This window comes from Fringilla coelebs (genome assembly GCF_963513975.1).
Source record: "Fringilla coelebs genome assembly, chromosome: 6".
Taxonomy (NCBI): Eukaryota; Metazoa; Chordata; class Aves; order Passeriformes; family Fringillidae; genus Fringilla; species Fringilla coelebs.
Window position 1 is genome coordinate 61,332,964 of NC_140034.1, and position 18,043 is coordinate 61,351,006.

Sequence of the window (18,043 nt, forward strand, 5' to 3'; positions counted from 1 at the left end):
AATTAATTGATGACTGTGCATTGACAGGTATTCACTTTGAACAATGCTCCTTCCTATATGCCTTTCCTTTAATAAGAAAGGGTTTTGGAAACCCAGGAGCAGTTAGGTGTTGATTCTTTTCATGCCCCTCTGCCTACCCTGCCTTAACACAGTTGTAGGAAACTTCTGCATGAGAACATGTTTGCAAGAATACCACCATCAGAATGTGGTCATGGTAACTTCTACCAAATATTTAAATGTAGCTCTTTGAGTATTGACTTTTGAAAACCCTTATGGAATTCAAATTATTCCTTCTGAAATACATAACCAGTTACTGCTTTGATCACCTTTGCAGGTTGGTGGTTTTTTTTTGGTCACTTTTATAGCTGCCTTTTGGCTAATATTTAAGATAAGGTCTGCAAGGTTTCAAAAGTTGAAGTATGAGGGGAAGGATTTATTTTTTGAAGAACCTTTTTCATGTGGAAGAAAGGTCATATTTAAATATTCTGAGTTTAATCCAGCAAATTAATAGTGCAGAAAAGTAATTTGTTTCTGCTGTGTATGGCTTTAGGCAGCTGCATCTCATTGTCACAAAGATGAGGAGGGCTTTCACACGTAGAAACAGCTTTTTCTGTAGCCTGCAAAATCCAAGCTTATTTCCTAACTACATAGTAAGAAGACTTTGATATGCAGTGCAGGAGAGGGTTTTTTTTAACGTTATGGTGTGCTATGTGCAAAAGCAGCTATTTGCAAGTCAATTAAAATGCATTCACATCATTCTGGTTCATTTCACTTCAAAATTGATGAGCCTGTAAAAGAATATTTAAGTCCTGTATGCCATAGTAATGCCATATAAACATAGTAGCTGTGTTTAAATCCATGAATGCAGACACACCGGGTGTGACCTGAGTTCTTGGAGGTATCTCTGTAGGTGTGTCCCAAACAAGAGACACCTCCTTTACAAGTTCATTAGTCTGCTTTCAAGTAGTCATGAATGGTGCCAATTTATAGGAATACAGCTCCCAATTTTTAAAGGTGTTGTAAATTTAATATTACGAGGTGGGGGCATGGGACTTGGAAAATGGGATTTAATGAATGAATCTTTGTTTCTGAGATGGCATTCCTGGAAGCAGTGTGTGCTTTCCATATGTAGAGGCTGATGGACCACTCTGGGGAGCACACTGTGAATTCAGCTGCAGTCTCTTTCAGATCAGCATCAATTTCTCATTGCATTGTGTGCTGTGTCGTGGGTGTGTAAAATGGGAGCTATCAGGCAAGAGTGAAGCTGTGGTATTGCTTTGTTTCTCATGGCTATGACTGCTACTGGAATACAGTGCCAAATGTGGCCCTCCTAACAGAGGGAATCCATGGAGTGGATGGAGTTCTGACTGGTGACCTGAGAATACATGGAACTGCTACAAAATACAGCTTTTACTGCATGAATCAAATGGGGTGTGAGTGCCTGCCTTTATTACAGTAAAAAAAGCTGTGGGAAACTGAACTTTGGTTGTGAGTGGTTCTTCAGACTCAAACACAAAGTCATTTCAGCATCCAAGGCTGAAAAGTGAAACAGAGCAAACTCAGGCCCTAAGGCAAACATCATCCACCTCAGGAATTTCATTGTTTTACCTCCAACCTTAAAGATGAAGACTGTGCCCTTCTGCAGGTTGGGGTAGCATGTGAGCCATGGTCAAGAATCTTGAAAAGTTGTTTCATGATTTGTGCTTTAAAAAAGAAAGAAAGAAAGAAAGAAAAATAATTAGTATTGTTCATAAATTTGGATTTAAAGCCTGTATTCACTCTGCAAGCAAACCACCTGCCGTGCTAACATCTCTGTATGTGTAGTGCTCACTTTTCCACCCAGCAGTGATTCAGCTTCCAGAGCTCACATCTTTCTTGCAGTTTAAAGGAATTCCCTGTCACTGCACAAGAGGTTGTCAGAGCAGTTGGCTTCTGCCCCAGCTGTCTCTGGAGGCACGACCCAGGAGGGAACTCCAGCTGCTTTTTTTTCTTTTTGTGGCTCTCAGTGTTCCACACATTCACTTGGACTGGACAGCTACAATCCAAAACCCCTTTACTGAGCAGGCAGCAGGTGCTCAAGAAATCATTGGAATAAATGCCCTTGGTTTAGGTTTTTTGCTTTATTGCCTCTTTTTTTTTTTTGCCTTTCAGCAAATGAAAAGATTGAAGACATCAATGGCTGCCCAAAAAATAGGTCTCAAATGGTAAGTAGTAAAGTGGTCTGTTGTTTGTGTGTGAGTGGCTGAGTGACAGTCTCAGACTTCAATGTCTGAGATTTTTAGTAACAATTTTTAATTCATTTTTCACAGTAGTGGACTAAAAGTATAATCTTCAGAACATTAATATTACAGTTCTTGCCCCATTGTACTCTACAGTAGCTGGATCAGGCCTTATAATATATAACATATTTACAATTGAGATTATTTTTACATTGCTACTTTATGAAATATCACATAATTAAACAAAAATATATATAAATAATCAGATATTTGAAAGTATGATTGAGTTTCGATATTTGAAAGTATGATTAAGAGTTTCTATATCTTTTGAAATGAAACAAAGTAAATGAGCAATATTAATGAAATGAAAAAATTTCATAAAATTCAAGATGCAGTTTGTTTGACAGATAAGAAGTTGGTTTGTATCTTGCTCTTATTTAATACTCCAACCTGGAGAACCAAAAAGCAGTCCAGGAATATTAAAAGTATAATAATACCTCAGGAGTATATTTGCTGTGAGTATTGTTGAAGCTAAAGATATAGCAGAATTTTATGAAGAACACAAATGATAAAAAAACTTGTTTTTAAAATGCATTAAAATGAAGAGCTTTTAAAATTTATGATACTTCAAACAAGATATTTCCTTCTGTATCTTGAGAAAAAGTCATTTTGCAACATAAATTCTATTGTCTTCCTTCGGCATTGCAAAAGCTTGCTTTGGGACACTTGGATATCTGTTCTCTGTGGGAAGCTTTTTTAATGTTTTTTATTTTTATGAGTGTTCCTGTCTGCCCATACCTTCATGACTTCTACATGAGCATAGCCACTCGTGTAGTAAAATGAAATAAAAATTTAAGGAGAGCTTGACATCCTAAGTCAAAACTCACACTCTGTTCTGCTCTTCTCTCTTGGCTTTTTGTTGTATCTTGGAAGTTATCAATCTTGTTGAAAGCATGGAGCAAGCACTCTGTAAAAAGCAAGCCATCAGGAAGATTTATCCTTGCTCCTTTTTGCTGCTTTGAAGAGGGTGGTTGCTGTTCTTGCTGTAGCCACAACAGCTGTCTGGAGTAAAAATAATGAGGAAATTTTGACAATTACTATAATTTAATGTTCCACAAGTGTGTCCTAAGAACTGAGTTTCATTCAGGACCAGAGTCTGTAACCAGTTCCAGCTAAAAAAGTCACTTCAAGTCATTCTTCTCAATGAAGAGAAAGTGCTGCTCTGTTGGATGGTGGGATGGTTATTGCTTATGAAAGCTGGATCAAGTTACAAGCAGAGGCATGCAGGGGCCATGGGTCAGGAATGCTGGACAGGGCTGGAAGGACACATTTGGTCTGTGCTGCCTCCTCTGATGTTGCTCCACTTGCTCATTCAGGAGGCTGCAGTGGGTGGGACTGACCCCCCCTTATCAGACCTGCAGTCACAGCTGGGCATCCTGAGCAGTTTTCCTCATGTGAGAAAAATGAGAATTATGCTTATGGTTCGCTTTTATCAGGTGCATGTGGTTACAGAGCTCTTTGCTGTCTGACTATAAAAATAGTGTTGCTTCCCAGAGAAGCTGTGGCTGCCCCATCCCTGGAAATGTTCAAACTGGGTTGGAGGGGGCTTGGAGCCACCTGGGATACTGAAAGATGTAACCAGAGGATCTTTAAGGATGCTTCCAACCCAAATCATTCTGTGATTCTCCTAAGGCAAAACAGAGGAATCTTCGTAGGGGTGGTGTTTGTGCCATTTTTACTTGCAGTGTTCAGGGAGACAGGACAGACATGTTGCAGGGCTTGTTTTAGGTACAGCAGTCTTCATCCTTTGCATTTCAATGCACTCCATTAATACAGCTTGCAGGGTCCTGCAGAATGTGGAAGCTGGTGTTTGTGTCTGGCAGATGTGGCAGAGGCAAGGCCATCCACTTAGGTCATATCCACTCTTTTTTCAAATGAATCTTTCAGTTCAAAGTGTCCATGTCCATATTAGAGTGCTTGAAAGGTGAGCAGCACAGATGAGGAGATTTGGGGGGATGTAAAAAAAAACTAGCATCAATAAATGGAGATTTAACTTTGCTTATTGTATGGAAATACAGCAGATCTCAGAGGGAAGGAAGCCTTCTACCATCCTCTTTTCCCTTTGCAGAGCCCCAGTGCCATGATCAGTCACATGTGAGCTGAGCTGTGAAGAATCAGCTCACTTCCAGCCAGGTGTATCAGCTTAGAAAGCTGGCCCAAATCTGTGTCTTCCCAAATCCATCAAAGGACGTGGGGAAAAGAAGCGTCTTCGCTTCCATGTGGCACCGTCCCAAGCTGGTGGTGCCAAACCTGAGGGAGCTCTCTGCAGAGCCAGATCTGGCCTCTCTGCCTTGTTCCCTGGATTGGAGACCATCAGGCAAATTGGCCCAAACTGAGCATTAGAGACAGCTTGGGTCTGTCAGGCTCCCAGCCAGTGCTAATAAGCCTTGTCAAGTGAAGTTTAGTACTGCAGAACCATGTGGGACCATCAGTGCTTATCAGCCTTGTCCCAGTGCCAAAAGTGACATGACAAGGACCCCACTGGCTCTGTGAAAAATTACTTAGGTGAGAACCTGTCCTCCCATCATCATCCTGTCTGGGTTGTTCTGCTGAGGGGAGTATCCCTGTCTTCCTTTGCTCCAGATAAGACTTGGCTGGCTTTTATATAATCTATTATACACTATTCTATAGTTTGTCCTCCGCATAAAATCTGTTTCAGGGTTTTTTTTCCCCCCCAAACCTCTATATTTTTGTACTGTAGATATTTGTCTAAACAAAAGCCTGTAATTCTGGTGATTAGTTCCAGCTGCATGCAGAAAATGCTGTGGGTAAGAGAGGATGTGCTTGTATGGAACACAGGCTCTGGGACCAAGAAGATTTGGAGAGCATTGCAGCATTTGGGTTTAAAAAAAAAACCCAGAAAATGTTGGCATAGTCCTTGATAACTGGGTGAAGGTCAATAAATCAAGGCCAGTTTCCTCTGTCTTTTCTCACTTCTGAAAAGAAGACTTAGGTGAATAAACCTGAGTAGGGCTATCTCTGCTAAAATGGTTTGTTTATAGAAAAACAGAGATATTTTTCCTTTCTTTTTTTTTTCTTATTTGCTTCTTGTTTAGGGCATGATTTTAGAGTTTAACATGTGGCATCTTGCAGATTATGGGAGGTTAGTACCTGCCCTCCTAGGTATTCCAGATTATTCTTATTCATGTGGGTGCCTTTGCAAGTGCTGAATGTTACCTCTTTTAAAAGGAGTCATACCATTTACATTTGTAAACTGATAAACAAAACCCAAAGTGTATGAGTTGTCTGTGCTACATTATATATGTATGAATGTGGCAAAGCTGAAAGGAAGACTGGATATGCCAGACTTCCATCTTCCCATGTCTGGGGAAGTTGTGGGGCACCCAGGACAAGAATCTGGAGCCACACAAAGGGATGTGGGCTTAACAAACACCACAGCACCTCCTATAAATAGGGGAGGAAGTTACTGTGGTTCACCTGTGGGCTGGTCCTTGGGCTTTAATATTTTTCAGGATCACTTTTTGTCTATGAGTTCTCCAACAGAAAAAGGGAGGTATTTATTTTTTTAAATTTTTAGGAAGTTTTTAGGAATCCTCTCTTTCTGAGGCAGATACCAAGCTGTAGTGGTAAACTGATATCACTCAGTCTTCCTACTGCTGTTAGTCTTGCAAACAAAGGATCTTGTACTGACTGCCCTGTGGATCAGCATTTCTTCCCAAGAACTGTGTGGAAGTTGGGATGAAGGTCGTATTTTCAGTACAATCACTTAGTTTTCAATGAAACCTTACTTCCAGTGATGGGAATTTGACTATTATTTTAATATTTGACTGATTTCTTGTGCACTGATAATGAGCTGTTTTGTTGTGTGTGGGACACCTAAGGAACAGTTTGTGTGGAAATTTTCCAACATGATGGGGATCTTGGTTTTGACTTGAACAGTACTGAGATTATTAATTCAGCTGTTGGAGAAAGGTATCCACTCCCCCCCTCAGTGTGATCCTTGCCAGCTCCATAAATTATTTTTTTTATTGTTGAAAGAGCATAGATGTTGAAATCTCCATGACTAATTCGTTTGTATGGCATGTGTCATCCATATTTCTGTGTTCTTTTGCTCAAGAGCACTTTAATGAATTGATGTAATGGGGGTGAGTGCTGCCATGATGTGGCTCATACTTACAGAAATAGCTGGGCTCACACATTCATGGTTGGAAGGAATAATGAGAGCTGAAACCATCTGCATGACCCGAGCAGCTCTGTGTGTGTGTGTATAATATCCACTAAGGGAGGGAGCTGCTGTGTTAGGTACAAATAACTAAAAATAGCTGCTGTATTAAAAAAAAAAAAAATCTTTGTTGCTTGTTTCCTCATGGAAAACAATTCTGTCTCTGCTCTCCAAGAGCAGGCACCCACTTTGACCTGCTCCTCTAAAAGATTCGAGTAGTTTTATACAGCCAGTGTTGTCCAAGCATTGCCATAGGAAGGTGCAATAAATCTGCCAGGCTGTTGCTCCAGCCCCCCCGAGTCCCAAAGCCAAGGAGGGCTCTGCTGCTGGGGCATGTGCTGCTAATTCAGGGGAGCAGCTCTGCTGGAAGATCAAAAGCATCACAAGCATGTTTTTTCTCTGTGAATTCCTAGCGTAGGATTTTTGGAAATGTATCCCAGGGGTTAAATATAGCTGTGTATTTGCAAGTAATCCAACTCCAAGGCTGAGCAAATGTAGCAAAGGGAACTTTCCCATCATCTGAGCACTCCCCCACTTTGCCTGGGGAGCTGGTAACTTACCAGGAGCATATGTTTGGAAATTCAATTTGGTTTGATGCTACCATGGTAACAGATGGGTGTCTTCTGGCCCTAACTTGTGCTGCAGTTCCAGACAGCTGAAGGTCATCTGAGGAGGAAGACATCCCCCAGTGCAGTGCCAGCCTGGCCAGTGACAGACACCAGCTGAGCTGCTGTGTGTGCCCCTGCAGGGACATGGCCAAACAGCAAGTTCCGGAATGTTAAAAGAATTTTCTTTGGGCTCTCAGGGTTTCTGTTGGTCATGGAGGATCCCACGTCGTGATGTAGGCAAGAATGATTTACTGCAGAGAAGATCTGCCAGGTTGCTGGAACTTAGCTGTCCTTCAGCCTCAGTTTATATGACTCTTTCCCCAAGATAAGATTGGTTTTACTGTCTGTGTTTTTTTCCAGATGCCCAGACTGTTGTTATGCTGCCATGCCTCCCATTTGTGCATGGTAATCAGTGAGACAGGCATGGTTGGATCAGAGGTGTCTGTGCTGCAGAGCTTGCAGTCCAAATAAAACCACAAGCCCCCCACTGGGCCTCCCCATCATCCTACATACAAAATAACAGGATAAATGGAGCTGGAACAGATCAGGAAAGACCAATATGCACATCTCCCTGCCATGAGGCATGGCAGTGTCACCAGGATTTGTTTCATTTCTGGAAGGGATGGCTTCCAGAACTCTTTCTGCTTGTGGGGATGGCTGATTAGGCAGTGTGTGCCTCCTGCAGTGGATGGGTGTGTAGGGTGCCTTTGGAGGCATTGCTGCTGCCACTCTCATTTCAGTCCCATAAAGGATCACCTTCGTGCTCCCCAGGGGGCTGCTCTCAAGTCTTCACCCTTTTCAGTGATGCCAGAATTTGTACATCATCTCTCTGAAACAATGTGAGGTTCAATAAAGAGCAGCAAAGTAATTTTTATAGAAAAAATGCAATATATGAGCTTCATATATAAAGACAGAATATATAGTATAACGTTTGTATACTCTATAAAGACAGAATTAGAATCTATTTGATCATTTATGTCGCAGTTAAATGGAATTACTGCCTTTTGTATACCCATGGTTCTGCCACCCTGTATTCATGAAACAGCAAATGGATTGAGGCCCAGGGTCATTCCACTTGTGTATATGGAGGTGTCTGTAGCTTCCACTTCTATATTTACACCTACGCCAAAGTCTAGAAGCACCATTAACATAATTTTCTGCCATGACTATTGCTGATATAAAATTATTACATGAATAAACCCTTTATGCAATACTTTGCCAATACACAGCTTCTTATTATGCTTGGCATTAATGGGGAAAAATGTAAAGTCGTGGACGAGAACTTTTTCTAACTAAGAGGAAAAAGTTTGGTTGATTTGAGGACAGGTAGAAGTGAAAATTAATTTATTATTCTCCTTCAGCTTGGTGCTATGAGGATTAAGGTTGTTTGTATGGAAATTAGTTCTCCTGCTGGGTGTTTCTTTTACAGGAGATGCAGTGATAAGCTCTTTACTGTGGAATATCTGTAAACAGATCGTAGCTGTTACAAAGAATTAAACAGTGCAGAGAAAGAAACTTTTCGTCTCTATGTTGTGTCACAGACCTTTCATTTGCAGTCATTGCTTATACACCGTAACTGGGTAATAATGGTTATTTTAATTAGCTATTCCTTGATGGTAGTGCATATCTAGAGCATTTTATTCTTCAGGGTTTTGTGCAGAACTATTTTTACATGCACAAGTGGTATTATTGCACTTGTTCTGAGCAGTTATGCGGGGGAATTTCGGTAGGAAATGTTATCCAGGTGCAAGGAAGGAGGGGGCACATATGTGTTGGTGGCACTGGAACAAATCCCTTGGGAACAGGTGAGGCTGAGAGCCCCAGGCCTGCAGACACAGGAATGCCAGTGGGGAGGGAGCTCAGTGCCTGGGAACGGGCTGTGGCCACAGTTCCTGCCCAGGGACCTTTTTTAGAAATGAGCAACTGTCAGTGACTGCATTGCAGGAGGTTCTTTCTGAACAAGTTTCATTAAATTCTGCATTCCTGCTGCAAGTTCAAGTTACTGATGCACAGAGCATTCAACATCTGAGCTGGTGTTTGAGGACAGAGAGCAGCCACGTGGTGCACTGAGTGGTGTTGGTGTCAGTCCTTCCTTTTGGGCATTTGTGCACTCTGAAAAAGATTGGTTTGTGTAAATTCCAAGGATGTTTTGGAAAGAAGTCCACCTTGGCTAGATATCGGTGTCATTTTAGATTGAATCACAGAGTGATGAAATTATCTGGGTTGGAAGGGATTGTGAAGACCACCTGGTTCCAACCCCCCTGCCATGGCAGGGACACCTTCCTCAATCCCAGGTGGCTCCAAGCCCCATCCATTGTGGTATGTGCTAAAATACTGTCAAGAGAGTTTCATCTGTATCCTAAATTAATGATTCTCCAGAGGCAGGATTCTTTGTTGATACTTGTTTTGCACAGTTGAGCTTCTTGTTGCTTAATCATAATTTGGAACGTCTCAAGATTTCAAATTATTCACAAATTATCCACTTTAACTTTTCAAAGGTCTGATTCTGAAGAGCTAATCAAAAATTAATACTTCCAGGAATGTTTTTCAAAGAAAATGCTCTTTACTTTTGTTTTCCCCCATGGGAAAACTTCAGTTTTAAATAATTAAACCTGAAAAAACAAACCTGAAAGAAACCTGAATAAAGCAGGAGCATTTCTGCAATCCTCCATGTGCCTCTCCCTGAGCAGATCAGCTTTGGCAAACCTTGGGAGTTGCCCTGGATGGCCTGAAACCATTCACAAGACAAGCGTGCCCTTTGGATGCTCTTTGTTGTCATTAGGAATTTTGGCCAGTGTGAAGCACAGTCTTCTCTGGGGTTTACTGCCCTCATTTCTATTCACACTGAGCATGTTGGGAGTGAATGTTGAATATTTGTCCCATTATTTCTGCAGGAAGAGCTGCAAACACAGGATAGCAAAGGTTTTACCAGGGTCGAAGAGAAGAAGGCAATTTTAAGAGAAGACTCAACTCCTCATGTATATTTGAGCAGATTTTTGTTTCTGTGGGTATATCTGCCACAACCTGGCTTCAGAATACGGATTAGCTTCATTTGCCCTTCCATTACATCTTTTATTTCTAAGGTGCCCAGCAAGTTCTGTCAAAATCCTGAAACTTAATTTTGGAAGACATTTTTATCCAAGTAGTCAGAAGCAGCAGATGAACGCTGCGAGCAATGTATTGTTTTCTTTTTAAAAAATACATTTTGAATGGGATAACTGCTAATGAAGATTTATTTTAAACAGAGCAATAAGAGTTAGTATTTATATCCTTCTGGGACAAATGGAATTTGCAGTTTCTGCTTTGGTATATTTTATATATAATTATGTTTAGGAAATAGAGCAAATGAGATATTGGAATGGAGAGCTCTTCCTCCCCCAAAACTCCAGAATTCTAAGGATTGTCAGTGTAATGATTTAAGATTTTAAGGCTCTTTCTAAACTTTAGGATATAAAAACATGAGGGTAAACCCCTTATTCAAAAATACAGACAAGGAATAAATTTTGTCCTAAGGAACAGCTTGTGTTTCTTAGGCTATTTCCTTGTTTCTGCACTGTATGTGAAGTCTGCTGGAATATTATTGCATAAAGGTTTGTGAGACTTTAAAAACTTTCATATGATTTCTTTTTTTTTTTCTTTTGAAAATTAATATGCTACACATAAAATTGAGCCACAGGCTACATAAGCACTGGTTTCAGTATAAGAAGTGGGTTTTCTGGATAAGCTCATCAAAACTCCCCATTTATCACTGTAAAAGGATATAGTCAAGCACGTCAGTGCCCACCTGTGGGTCTCCATTTATAGGCTACAGGATGGGGATATTTTGGCTTGGGTTTTTTTTTTTAAATTTGTTTCTGGCATATCCTGTTCTGCTCATACAGGCCAGGGCATGTTTTCTCTCTAGCATTGGCAAGAATAGAAATTGAAATTGCTGCTATGTGACAAGCACAAAGTCTTGTGTGATTATCTGGTCTTGGGCAGTTCTCCATGTGCAGCACTCAGCCGTGATGCCTCCTGTTCCTTCATGGTAAGAGGAAGTTTTCAGGTAGCTTTTCCTTCTCTGAATATGAGAATGGGAATTGATGACACTTGATATGTTATGTCTGAGCAGAAATTTAATTTTACAGCCTTGGAGGTTTTTTTTTCTCATAATCTCCTAATTAAAAGAAAGCATGAGGAGGAACACCAGAGGCTGCCAGCCCCTCTGGTGTGGGCTCAGCTGTACTTGGTTGGCATTTAGGGACATTTCAGAATAAATACTTATCATAAAAGGATGTGGGACTGATAGCACATGTTGATAGTAGATTACACCTGAAATAGTTTAAATGTGGTGATCTAACTATGCAAATTCATTTGAATATTTTGTCTGGGAGGTTTAATAAGGCTCAGTTTTGGATACCCCGGGAATGTTTCTGAGTGAGAGAATCACTGTGGGTGGCTGTGCTTGGTTTTCCTTCTTTTGCACAGCTTTCCCCTGTTTTGGGTAGGCAGGGAATGAGAACATCCAGCTGCCATCTTTCCTGCCCTGCTTCTGCTGTGTTAAACGTTGCTGACAAAGCAAATGAGAAATCAGAATTGTCAGCCAAAAAAACAATTGTAGCTCATAGAGAAACAGAAAATATCTGCTCCCCTTTGGCAAATCCAGTCCTTTCACATCTGCTTAAAGGGTTTAAGCAATATGTGGACTTGGCAGAAAAGGGGCCTATAGAGTCTGGGTGATGATTTGCTGTTGAATGCTGTATTTACAAGGAGGCAACTGTACTTTGTCTTGAAAGTCACCAGGATGCAGAGTCATTGGAGTTTTGCTTAGAATCATAGAAGGGTTTGGGTTGGAAGGGGCTTTAAAGACCATCTTGTTCCAATTCCTTGTCATGGGCAGGGACACCTTTCACTATCCCAGGTTGCTCCAAGCCCTGTCCTAGTCTGGCCTAGAACAATTCCAGGGATGGAGCAGCCACAGTTCTGTGCCAGGACCTCACCACCCTCACAGGGAAGAATGTTTTCCTACCATCTAGCTGAGATTTATCCAGAAACTTCACTTCTATCCTATACACATCTAAATAGTCTAATTATCATAGCTTGCTGTCTCTAGCCCTGTCTGCACTGGGGTCATCTTTCTCCATAAAACAATATTTGTGTATTATTAGTAGTTAATACAGCAGGGACCAGGGGAGGAATTCTTCCTTGGAGGTTTTATGAGTGAAATTAATGACATGTTGCATTGCTGGGAAGTCATCTCTTCAAACAGCAACATGATTTCTGATGCATTACACTGATTCAGCCAAGTCAGGTTTCTTGACTCAGGCCAGCCATTGCTGTGTGGGAAGGACCTTGAATTCTTACCAGCAGTAAATTTTAATAATGCTAGAGTCCTGCTTTCAGTGTTCCACTTTCTTCTTGGATTTTCTCTAATTTTCTTCTGTTTTCCTTTTTGAGCTCTGTTTTTCCTTCAAAATCAACCAATTCCTCTCATTCCTGCCATGCTGCCATGTAATATTGTTAATACCACAGATACTGTGTAAATCTTAGACAGTCATTGACACCTTTGTATTTTTCAGTTTTGTTCTTTCAGTGAATTTCTCATATGTGCAGTGCTGTACATCCCCACAGGATCTTATCCTAGTTCTTTATTTTCCGAATGTAAAGGGTGGACCTTTGCACATCCCTGTTACTCCCACTTTGTTTTGTCATGCCTGATGAAATTAGGGTGTTTTCCATACCAGTAGAGCACCAAGAACCCTTGTTTCTCAAAGCTTTTAGCCAGGCATTACCACTGTATGCCAAGGCAGTCCATCTGAGCTTCTGTATGGCAGTGAGGTTCCAGGTTGCTCAACCTATGGTTCAGATAGAGACCTGTGATGGAGAGTCATCCATCAGTCTGAGGATGGGAGTGATTTACTTCAATTCATGCTCAGAAAAACTGCGGGGCTATGCCATAGGGGAAATGGAATTATTTTAAAGGGGACTCCCTGAATCTGAAGACGATGAGATTAGGACGTCACCAAAGATTGCTGTGTAGCACAAAGAATGAGGACACGGATGAGGAACTCAGTACCCAGATGTAAATCTTAATCTTGTGCTCTCTCTGTGCTAAAAGAGAGTTTATGCAAAGGCAAGGGGCCTGGGAAGAGAAGCAAGCAGAGCAGCACAGAGAGAGCTGCTGCAGATCTGGAGTGAGGGGCAGATACTGCTTGTCTTTAGTCACTAACCTGATTTTTGGAGAGGAGGCGTCTACCCACAGCTGTGGAGGTCTGGAGGTGTTCCTGGAATGATGCAGCTTGCTAAGTGCAGGTAGTAGGAATGCATTGATCCTCTTATGTGGTGTTTATTCTTGAAAAGGTGAACTTTGGTTTTCCAGCCAAGTCCCCAATCACCTCAATAAAAGAGCCGTGTTGGAAACTTGAAAGGGTTGTTGAGTACTGAAGAAGGAAATGGGTCAATTGACTGTTGGATCACGTTGGACTGTGGATAAATGAACCTTTGAACTGCACCCTGCTCCAAGCCTTAAGGTCTGAGCAGTGCAGGAAATGTTTTCTTTGGTACCTCTCTGGGTTTTGGAGTATTATCATTTACTCAATGTGTACTATATACTTTGTGTACTTTATATTATATCTCAAGGTGTAATGAGGTTGATAAAAGTGTTTCTAATTGTTGAAATCACAGTTCAGCAATGCCAATAACTTAACCTCCACCCCTGATAGAAGAAAATTATTTTATTGTTATAGTTATAGACAATAAATTAATGTGCCCTGAGAGAAGTCCAGGTGGGAAGTTTCCTGGCAGCTTCCCTGATACTTTTTTTATTACTTTGAGAAAGCCAAGGAGCTCAGGTCAGGTGTTGGGAGCTCTAAACTGCTGCCTTAGCCCTCAGTTGTGTATTTTTTTTGAGGGCAGGCAGGGGCTGCCAGGGCAGCTGGATTTTCCATGCTTCCTTTTGATGTCTCTACACTTCACAGAATAAAGGTAATTATGTGAGACCAAGTGTGGGGCTTGGTGTCTGTCTCCTTCCTTATCCATATGGTGGATGCAGCGTTTGGTTGCAATGTTTCAGGAATTAATAAAGTAACGTTGGAGAGATGTTCAAACACAAAGACTCTATTTTATCACTTGCTGATTACCACAGTTTAATAAAAGAATTGCTCAGCAGTATCATCAAAGAAGATTTTTTTTTATGTAACCACACACAAAACCTGGTATTTCCTTAAATGTTCCTTGCAGCCCCTCAAGGTGTCCAAGCTTAGGCTTTTGCATGGAAGTGCTTGCTTTGCTCTGGGGTGGGGGCTGGCATCTCCCTGCATCTTCTGGTTATGACAGCAGAGTTTTGGTGGGAACTCGGTGGAAAATCAAGCGTGAGGCTACTGCAAGATTCTTACTGTAATGTTGAGACAGAGTGGAAAACATTCCTGACTCGTTCAGCCCCTCTGGAGTTTACTTTCTTAGGTAGGGTTTGAGTCCAGTAACAGAGCTGTGTACAGCAACTGTCAGGCAGACCTGTTGTGCTCAAGTCCCTCCCTGGTGGAAGCTGATTTTCTGCCATGAAGGCTGTTCCCATTGTCCCACCTCTGTGAGAGGCAGGACGTGCCCCTCAGCGAGTGCCCAGCGTGGCCTGGTGCTTCTGCCTCGCGGGGAACGCCGCCGGGGAACGCGCTCCGGATTCCGGCTGCGGTTTCCAGTTACGGCTTTTGTGTTCAGCTCCTGGTGTGGCTGGAAACTTCTGCCAGCTGTCAGCTTCGGAGCAAGTGGCAATCTGCCTTCTCAAACAAATGGCCTCCATGTTTATTTTCGGTTTCATGTTTGTTGTAGGTTTGTTGTTTCATGTTGTAGGTTACGAATCCTGGCGCAGAGCATCCTTGACCCTCTAATAAGAAATGGGGCTTGAGCTAACCTGCTTTGTGCAAATGCAAATAACAGAAAGCCCTGACCTGTGGAACAGTCAGTTTGTAATCAATGGAAAAATCCATTTAGGACCTCAGTAACTGAGAGGGTTTCATACTATGGTTTCCACATCACGAGCAAAGGGACTTTTTTATGGGATGCAAAGACTGAGCGCACTCAAGGGTGGCGGTAGATGGAAGTAAATAATTATTACAATGCATTTTCTTTTTGTGTCTCCTTTTTTTCTGTTTGTTTCGTTTGTTCTTGAACAGATTGAAAACATAGATGCATGCCTGAGCTTCTTGGCTGCTAAGGGGATTAACATCCAGGGGCTGTCAGCAGAAGGTGAGTCCATTGTTTGTTTGAGATTTTGTGTTAAATGAGGAACCCGAATTGCTACCTGTGCTTGCAACTAGAACATGGAGTGCAATGGAAGATTAATAAGATCAATTTAAACTTCTGACAGTCTTCATTGCTTTTTTTCCCCATCTGAGTGTAAAAGGTAGATAAAATATGTATCTAATTTCTACACAGCTGACTTGTAAAAGTAATCATTGAGACCAAATTAGAATTCAGTCACTTCTTTACTACTTTCTGTTTAAAACCAGAAATTTCTTATCTCAGTTCTATAATTTGCACATTGATCAGTGTATATTTTACAGGTGTAAGTGAACTGCTGTCAGTTCTTTGCCTTTTCAGAGAAAAAATTTATTTCCTTATTCTTCAATTTTTCTCTTACCTGAACAACCATCCTGCTTCCTGTTTCCGAGTGCACAAAACAATCAAATCCAAATGTTTTGAGCCAAAACAAAACAAGATAATTTGACCTCTAATTAATCACTCTGATGCTTTTGAAGAGCATCAGAATTTTCTTGAACCAAAGTAGGTTAACTCTCTTCCTTTATGCCAGGATGTGTGGTACCTGTTGGCTCAGAAGCTGTTTAGCTATTATCTTATTAAGAGATCAAACAGATTTCTGTCATCCTCAGCACCAGCTTTCACTTGTATTTTCATTTAAATATGCTGGAAAAGCAGTTGGGTTCAGTAGCTGAATATATCATATGACATCTCCATCAGTGCTTTGCAGGACACATAATTGAATGAGCGGCATCAGGTGAGACTTCAAAGTTACATTTGATGACTGAGTCTCTTCAAAAACTTAGTTTGGAGGAGGAGGCTGCAGCAAAATAGCAGATATTTAGTGTTCTGACCTGAGAGCACTACAGCTAGCAGAAGAGGAGGCTGAATGTTAGGTGTGTTCTTAGGCTGGATTAGAACAGCAATAACAAAAATTTTCCTCCAAAGAGAAGCTTTACTATGGTCCACCTGAGTGCTGCCAGCATTACATGCCTCAATTGCTCGGTTATAATCAGAAGGATTGTCATGTCAAGAAAAGAAAGCATGAGCTAAAACTTCAAACAGCAGAAAATTTGTTTGCCAGGAAATGATTAAAAAGAAAATGCGGCTGAGTCGGTTGTAAAGGCCAATTTTGACCTTAGCATGGCAGTATTGTAAAAATACATTCACATTTATTTACCTGTCTCGCTAGAAGGTAAAATTGAAGTCAGTGATGAGAAAACTGCCTGGCTGTACAGAGCTGGCAGCGTGGTGTTGCTCACGCTGGGGAAGGGACAGCATGATTAATGCTCATGGCTCTCCTGCCAAGTCACAAGTCAGGCCCAGCAGGACACGTTATCCCATGGCTTCCCTGATTCAGGATTTCTGCCTTTCTTTTACACTGTCTAGGAATTAGTGTATTAAATCACATGGAAGCTAAGGAGGGACCAGGAATGTTTGCTGCCAGCATGTAAATTTACTGGCTCCACCACTAACATTGAAGGAAGAAAGTGACACCTAGAGAAGGGAAGGGAATGAATACATTTTAATGAAATAAGTTAAAAGACTTGAATGCAACAGTAAAGTGAATTTCTCTCTCTAGTTGCTCCGGCCCTGTGTAGAGGAGCACAGAACCATTTAAAGTGAGGAATGTTGTTACCAAACAAGCCAGCGTTTCTGTGCAAGTTGCCAAGACCTGCCAGGTCAACTGCAAATAACTTTATTTACTTCACTGGCAGATCCTCATTTAGGAGGAAGGAAAAGGTTGTGATTGCTTCCAAACGGGAATAATCACTGAAGTCTCCCGGGTTTGTTAAGAGCACGTATTTTTCAACAGTGCAGCTTCAGTGTGGAGGGAAGTTAATGACTCAAAACTGGAATTTGGATGACTCCTAAATGTTGAAATAATTTGGGACTGCACGTGTATATCCTTTCAGTGTTGAAAAATCCTGCTTTGATATGTGCATGCCACTGACACAGAGTCTATTTTGATGGATTTATGCAGTGGAGATGCTGAGGATCTGCAATCTCTGATGATGACTGTGCTGTGCTAGAGGCTCCCCTTCCCTAGAAATGTGAAGGCAAAAAGGCATCTCCTTATCAAAGATTCTTAAAAATCTAAAATCTCCATTTCTAGTTACTGAAGAAAGCTATTGGGAGCTGGAGATCTCTTTTCACTTCTTGCTGTGAATTTTTATTGTTCATTTTTTGAACTGTATTTCTATACCCCTGCCCTTAGACCTGTTTTAGACTCCTGGAATTGCAGCTATCACAGATAAGCAGCTGCACATCTTTTGGATAACAGATGAGCTGGATAATGATCAGCTGAACACATCCTGGAGCAGGGATGTAGGGGAAACAAGCACCAGCAGGGATGTGCCAGGATGGAAATCTCTGAAGAGTGGATTTGTGGGGTTTCCTATGAAAACCAAATTCCAGTTTCAAGTGTCTGGAGTGTTTGTTTCCGGTAGTTTTTGGCTCCACTTTTAGAATGGCTGGGTGACATCCTTGTCCTTATCTAAGTCAATATGATACTGGAGCTGACCATGGCTGGAGAGGACTTGAAGCAGGAAGATTTTGAGCCTCTGCTGATGTGAAGAGTGCAGTGAGGCTGAGGTAGTCTTTGAAATGCTCCTTTTGTATGAAATGCAAGGTAGAACTGCCAGAATTGCCTCAGTTTTTAAGATAAAAGAAAGAGAGGTACCACTGAAAGTCCGATTTAAAATGTTTCTTTCAAATCCAGAGTGGAAGAAACTGCTTTA

The 18,043-nt window shown here is 41.4% G+C and overlaps 1 protein-coding gene across 2 annotated transcripts in view; it reads left to right on the forward strand.

Moving 5' to 3' along the window:
- NAV2 (neuron navigator 2) overlaps positions 1–18,043 on the forward strand; it is a 204,755-nt gene that overhangs the window by 56,509 nt on the left and 130,203 nt on the right. For both annotated transcript variants that reach the window (XM_084208443.1, XM_084208444.1), the window contains exons 3-4: positions 2,152–2,204; positions 15,218–15,290. In XM_084208443.1, coding sequence (XP_084064569.1) covers positions 2,152–2,204; positions 15,218–15,290 — 126 coding nt within the window. The remainder of the gene's footprint in view (positions 1–2,151; positions 2,205–15,217; positions 15,291–18,043) is intronic.